Here is a 6588-nt window from a genome sequence, read left to right as displayed (position 1 = left end):
GCCCCGCCGCTCCAGCCGCCGCTTCCGCCCCGCAACGCCGCTTCCGCCGCCGCCGCCATCTTGGGTACGGGCAGAGGCGGGGCGGGCGGTGAGGGCGGCCGCCATGTTGGACGGGCGCCCGGGGAGGGGGGCCGCCGCCCGCGGCTGTAATTAGCTAAATGGCGGCCTCGCGTGGTACACCGCAGTAAATACCGCGCTCCCGCTCCAACGTTACGATTCGCAGTGCCGTGTTTGCAGGTAGTCGGAGCGGATGCCACCCCACACCTGCAGGGGGGCACGGGCTCGGAGACAAACTCGCGCGTTTACCCGGCCCAGAGACCTTTCCCTTTTTCTGAAAAAAAAGTCAAACTGGGGCTATCCCACCCCTCCCTGGAGTTTCCACTCCTGAGTGATGGGACACGGACACCTGCACAGCCACGGGACACCCCGGCCATCACCAGCACCCGGAAACCATCGGCGTGTATCCCAGAAAGAAAAATGCCATTTACGATCACTTAAAAACACTTTTATTATTTTAAAAGTTCCAAATCTTGCCTTCAAGTTCCCACACATCACACCTCCTGGGAAGACGTGGCTGACACAGGCTGCAGGGCCTCTGCCTTCGTCACCAGCTGCCACACTGACCCTGTCCCAAGAGCTGAAAATGAGATTTTCCTGCATTCAACAGTTACAACTTGAGCCGCTTTTCTTCTTCGCAGCTAAAATAAAATGCAGTGAACTGCTACAGAAGTAAGTTTACAGGAGGGAAAAAGACACAAACCAACACAGCACATGATATAAAATCCCTGGCGCTGACTATCTGCTGTCATTTCTTGCACTGATGACAGACCCAGCGAGGCAGCGCCAGGCACAGCCAACACTGTGATTTCTCCCGGAGCACTTGCAAGCCAGGCGGAGGAGCAGCAGCACTGAACACGCTGCTGCAGCATCTCAGCCTTACACGCTCTGCACAGCGAAGGCCCTTGGGAACAAACAAGAAGTCTCTTACAAAGCGCCGTTGAAGCAAACCAGCTTTACCCCTTCCCTTTATATTTCCAAGGCAAACAGCACTGCTGCTCTTAAAGGATCTCTTTTTTCCCTGATTTTTTTAGGAGGGTGAAAGAATCTGTAAAAGCAAGTTTGTTTTCTCACTAAAAAATGCCAACCATGAAAGCTCATGTTCTTATAAAAGAATTTTTATAACTGAAAATAACTTATATACAAGATTTTACCAGCCAAAGAGTTCACAATCACCTGCAAACTGATTCAGTACAAGATCACAAGAAAAGCTTGGTAGGTAACACTGGTACGTGATGGCAGTGACTCTCCCCAACTCCATTTCAGGTCATTGCCATAAAATCCTTTATTAGTGGAAAGTAAGAACCACTGCAAAGACTTCAGTCCATGTTCATCAGTATCGCCTATTCATCTTCTTGAATTTCTCATAGTGATAATCATCTGTTGCTTTTTCATTGAGTGGACGTTTGCGATTTGGAGGAGACCCTTCAAAAGAAAGAGAAGGAAATATTATTTCCCTGACTTTTACAGGAGATATTTCCTTAACGCCACCACTTCCCTTATATGGGGGAAGCCCCCTGCTACGTGAAAGGTTAGTGCTTTAGCTGTCACTGCTCCCCAACCTTGCACACCTTGCTATTCCAGCTTTCATCGAACTCCTGTCAGCCAGCTTTGGCAACACGTTTCGGGTGTGACCTTTGCTACTCGACCCTTGGACATCTCTCAAGACAACCTCTATCCAGAGGGCTTCGTGTGTGACCTAGTAGTGGTACCTCAAGTGCAATAGCCTGTCATGGACTTAGATTACTCCGTTTCCCCACCGTCTCAGGGCTCCCAGAGAAGAGGAGGTAAGAAGAGCTAGATCATTTCTCTGTGCAAGACCCCTGAAGAGTTTCAGTGTCTCTCCTTATGACATTTCAGATTAGGAACTTACGCTCAGGTTCTGGCCTCTCTGTATCCCCCACTCTCAGTGGACGAGGCTTTGGCTCTTCTTTGTTCCTTCGCACTGGTGCATTTAGCTCCTCATGATAAACTGAAAGAAGGAAAACATCAGGTAAGGAATATTATCGGGAGCAGTGTTATTCAGATGGACATCTTTCTATGGCATTTGTTCCAACTGATCTTTAGCAGAAACAACAGAACCTCAGAACAAGCATTCTTGTAATTAGTTTCTGCGGATAATCAATACACGCAAGATGGGAGACAGCAAATTTCAGCAGCACTATTTCATCAGAGGTGGCCCAAAGATTCTTCATTTCCTTCAGAACACACAAATCTGACTTCAAATCACCCCTGTAAGAATGGCCAGACACAGCAGAAGGCTGCCTTTCCTCCAGATGGCTGCAGTATGAGAGGCCCTCCCGGAAATTAATTCCCATCTCCTGTCTACTAAGGTCTGTGTTTGCTTGACCACCTGTCTGCTTCGGCAGCCTAGAAAATGGATTCGCTCAATTATAAACCATCATTTAGAACTGCAGATGAGACAGGCATTTCCAGCACATCCTCAAGACACCACTTACAGAAAAAGGCTTGAAATTTATGAGGCAGTGTCAGCTGGGAGTTCAAAAGCAGAAAGTCAAGCCATGAGTAATATGTCTGCCTCCTTGCTGACGAATGGAAGAAAGCCCGATGGGGTCTATAGGAGCATCCCAGAAAAAGGAATCGGACAGCTGCTTGTGCCAATACATGAACTAGTTTCTCCTGCATCAGACTCTGTCCCAACTGACTGCTTTTCTTCAGCAGAGGAGAGGGTCAGACCTGGGTCAGGGGAGCTACATGAGACTTACATCTGTTGTGCTGGACATAGTTAACAGCCATGTTGGTGGGAACAAAGGAAGTTTCGCTGTCTTTCTTTTTGTTCTGCTGCTCTGCCAGCAGCTTGGCCTTGGCCTCTTCAGTTGAGATGATGTTTTTTATTTTTGCGCTAGAAGAAAAACAATGAAAAAAATACTCATTCATATTTAGAAAGCGTAGTAGGCATAAAAGTGCTAAGTGGATGGATTTGGGGGATAGTGCTAGCACTGCTATGGTATTTGATGTGTTTTTTGAGAGAGGAGGGAGTACTATAGAAACAGAGGCTTTGTTTCAAAGGCAAAAGGGAAGCTTGCATCTTTAGTGCATCCTCTTTCAGTGCAAGGCATAAACTGATCCTCCAGAAAGTTGCTAGATTCAAGTCACAAAAATTAAGAGCCTCTTCCCGGAAGCCATATGATGGAGCCACACTGGTGCCCCATCGCTGTGTGGAACATGCTGTGCTAGATACCGCGCTAATCCAGAACAAGGCTCAATCCCATCACAGAGCCAAACTGGGGCTGTATAATCCAGCCATACCGCTGATCTGCCAAACAACAGTTGCTCATCCTGGCAATTCAGGCAATAAACAACAGATCTGTGAATCACATACTCAATTCCCAGGTCCACTTCAGGAATGCCGCTCAGCATCTGGTTGGACAGCATCTCCTCAGTCTTCTTGGCAGAGGAGACACGGATGTTCTCTGGCAGCTCGTACAGAGAGTCCTCGGCATTCTTAAGCTTCACCTTCTGCTCCTCATTCTCCACAATTCCCTTTCTCTTCTTCAGCTCAGTCTCAATGTACTTCATCCTAAACCGCAGCACACGAGGGACACACACCATATAATTCTGTTTTCCCTACTCTGTCCCAGCACTGCTGAGCACAGCTGCATCACTGTCCTGATAGCTAGGAGAGAGGAATGAATAATCTCTCCAAAACAACTCAGCTAACATCAATTGCAAGAAGCAATTGTCCAAGAAATGGTCAGACCCTCCAAGCTCTTTCACAGCCAGCAGGGAAGGCTCCCACTGGTATTTAATGCCAAGCCAGCTGGTTGGCACCTCTCATCTTTGTCTGTGAAAAAGCCTTCTCAAGTCTGGCAGCCAGGAGGTGAAAGGGCAAGTGAAAGTTTCACTGAGAACTGGGAAGATGTTCTGGGACTACTCAGTATCCAAGACAGAAAAAAATAAATTATGAGGGGACACCCAACCCCAAATTCAACATCCCAGACACAACGCAGCACAACTTACATGTCAGCATCTTCATCCCTCCTGTTGGTTTCAGCTGAGAAGGAAGTTCCCAAGTTTAGGTCTTCCTCTTCATTAATCCTAAATGGAAACCACAATGTTTACAGTTTTTTGGGGGGGTTTTTTTGGTTTTTTTTGTGTGTGTGGGGGGGGGGTTGTTTTTTTTTTTTTTAACTAATTTGACAAGTTAGGGTAACAATAACTGGCCAAACTGCATTATGTTAAACTCTTCAAAGCAACACAACTTCTGGTTACTTCACTACTAGCTGTCATTTAATACTAGTCCGGGTAGAGATCTTCAGAGCTCATATGCACCCACCTGTCCTTGCCTCTTTCTTTCAGCTTCTTCATGTCCACCATTCCCCCAGATTTTATCTTAAATGGGTCATCCTGTAAAAGAAGAAATAAAGAGAAACCCTGGAGCTTCCCCCCAGTTTAACGCTAGTCTTTGAAATCTGGATAAAACCACAGAAAACATTTAAGTATTGAGCTGTGACATCAGTCCTACCCCAGGCACAGCAATCAGCTGGACCACACGGATGTTTTCACATCATTACATCTTGGCACCACGGTGATGAAAGCGTCCAGCACTTACCACAAGTGTTGCTTCTTCTTGCAACTTCTCTCCCACAAGCAGAGCTACAGCGCTAGTTAAGCAGATAAAGAAAATAAACAAACTTCAGTGGAAGGAAACATATTACCAAGAATACTGCATTTCTTTATCCTTCTCTAAATCTAGCAGGTGGTCTCACACACTGTATTAACACTAAATTGTCAATCTTCCCAATCCCTCCACAGGGATAGAGGAACTGTTACTGTTTTGGGGAGATGAGAAGTTAAAGCAGATTTTAGCGCCTTACAGGGAGTCACCAAAATAAGGAACAAATTTCATTTCTGGTGCACATTTCAACTAGCTTATCAGCTAATCAACAGCACTAGGTGAGAGGGGAGAAGGAAATTAGGATGGAGGAGGTGTGAAAGTGTCCGGTTTAAACCACGCGTGCAGTACAAAAGTAATGTGTTGAAAATACATTTCATGGTAAATCCCAATCTTAATCTCTTTCTTCACAGCTGGGATACAGAACAGACTTTGCTCGCTGTAAACTGACACTGCGCACCTGGACCAAACTCCCCTTCTTCTCCACCCTCAGGCTTTAATGCAGAAACGCCTCTATCAAGAACATGGTTTTGGCACTATCCAACATGTAACAGTTTCTACTGAAAGGAGACACACTATGAGAGAAATTTACTGTTACATTACACCATTGGACAAAACACGACTTCACATCCTTGGTGCCACGTCCCTTACCTCACCCCATTGGGTCGCTTTCTGAGGCTCTGAACTTCTTTGGCTTCCTCAACTTTTAACCTGAAGAAAAAACATCTGACTTAGTACCTGATGCTTTGGTTTTTATTAATTAATTTGATTTTCTGCAGTTAACACAGGACCTTCTAGACAGACTTTGCCCTAAAAACTTCTGCATATTTGTGTCCACTTTTCCGATTACAAATTAGGTAAATATTTTCTACTTTACTTTATTTAAACAATTCCAAGGATCACTAGTTTTAGCCCGTTAAGATCACCAGACAATATTCTCCTCACAGTAAAACAAACGGTCGCTAAAGTAACAGGAACTAATGTGGGGCACCTTTACTCCTTCAACAATTAACACAAGCTAATCAAATGACAGTCGCGTCTCAGGAGAAGGAGGAGTGAACAAAGCACTCAGTTTACAGACAAATCAGCAGCAGCTCTCAAGTGACTATAACACAGCGGAATGGTTGTCAAGATACGTCAGTGCACGAGTGACTCCGAAGAAAGTTTAGGGTCAATTTAAATACCTAGTCTCTTTACACTGCCTGACACACGTTCTTTGTTTCTGCAGGTATTTAGGCTTTCCCTACTCACGCACGTCTTTCGCTATCTGCTGTGAACTACGCATGCATCACAAAATATCCCCCAGGGATAAAACCCTGACAAGAAAGGCCTTGCTGGCAACGCAAGGATGCGAGCACAAACCGGACCACCTGCGGGTGCCAATTTCCAACAGACAGAAGCAGGAGAGAAGGAAACGCCAGCGAGAGGAGGGGGGTGCCCGCCAGAAAGAGAGGGTCCGTGTCGCTCCGCTGCCACCGAGCGCTGCTCTTGGCGGCTCCCGGCCCGGAGGCCACGGCTCCTCGGGCTGTCCCGTCCCGTCCCACCCGGCCGGAGCTGCCGGCGGGGTCAGACACCCCCCGTCCCCGCGGGGACGTCCCCCCCGCCCGGCCCCGGCCCCGTACCCGGGTGGCGATCCCCCCATGGCCGCGGCAGAGGGACGACTGCGGGAGACGACGCGACGCGGCACCGTGAGGATGCGATGCTGCGACCCGACGCCGTGACGCCACGAAGCCAGAACACAGCGGTGCAACGGAACGATGCGATGTGACGCAACGCTCTGTCACTCGACAACGCTACCTGACCGTTCCACGACACGACACGACCGGACACGGCACTGCCGGACTAACGCAGACCCGGCGGTCCCGGCCCGGGCCCCGACCGCCGCAGGGCCGGGC

General features: G+C 47.9%; 2 protein-coding genes across 2 annotated transcripts in view; both read right to left on the bottom strand.

Annotated features, from left to right (window-relative positions):
* The window catches only part of TOR1A (torsin family 1, member A (torsin A)), a 9689-nt gene extending 9584 nt beyond the window's left edge, over positions 1–105 (bottom strand). The window contains exon 1 of the mRNA XM_010571119.1: positions 69–105. Within this exon, the coding sequence (XP_010569421.1) occupies positions 69–105 (37 nt within the window). The remainder of the gene's footprint in view (positions 1–68) is intronic.
* A 410-nt stretch (positions 106–515) lies between these two features.
* The window catches only part of LOC104834035 (chromosome unknown open reading frame, human C9orf78), a 7200-nt gene continuing 1127 nt past the window's right edge, over positions 516–6588 (bottom strand). The window contains exons 2-9 of the mRNA XM_010571118.1: positions 5345–5404; positions 4631–4682; positions 4355–4425; positions 4039–4116; positions 3401–3598; positions 2784–2920; positions 1931–2029; positions 516–1482 (exon numbers count right to left, since the gene is read on the bottom strand). Of these exons, the coding sequence (XP_010569420.1) occupies positions 1391–1482; positions 1931–2029; positions 2784–2920; positions 3401–3598; positions 4039–4116; positions 4355–4425; positions 4631–4682; positions 5345–5404 (787 nt within the window). The 3' untranslated portion in view covers positions 516–1390. The remainder of the gene's footprint in view (positions 1483–1930; positions 2030–2783; positions 2921–3400; positions 3599–4038; positions 4117–4354; positions 4426–4630; positions 4683–5344; positions 5405–6588) is intronic.

This window comes from Haliaeetus leucocephalus, unplaced genomic scaffold, assembly GCF_000737465.1.
Source record: "Haliaeetus leucocephalus isolate CR32 unplaced genomic scaffold, Haliaeetus_leucocephalus-4.0 Scaffold306, whole genome shotgun sequence".
Classification (NCBI taxonomy): Eukaryota; Metazoa; Chordata; class Aves; order Accipitriformes; family Accipitridae; genus Haliaeetus; species Haliaeetus leucocephalus.
This window is presented reverse-complemented; position numbering and strand designations above follow the sequence as displayed.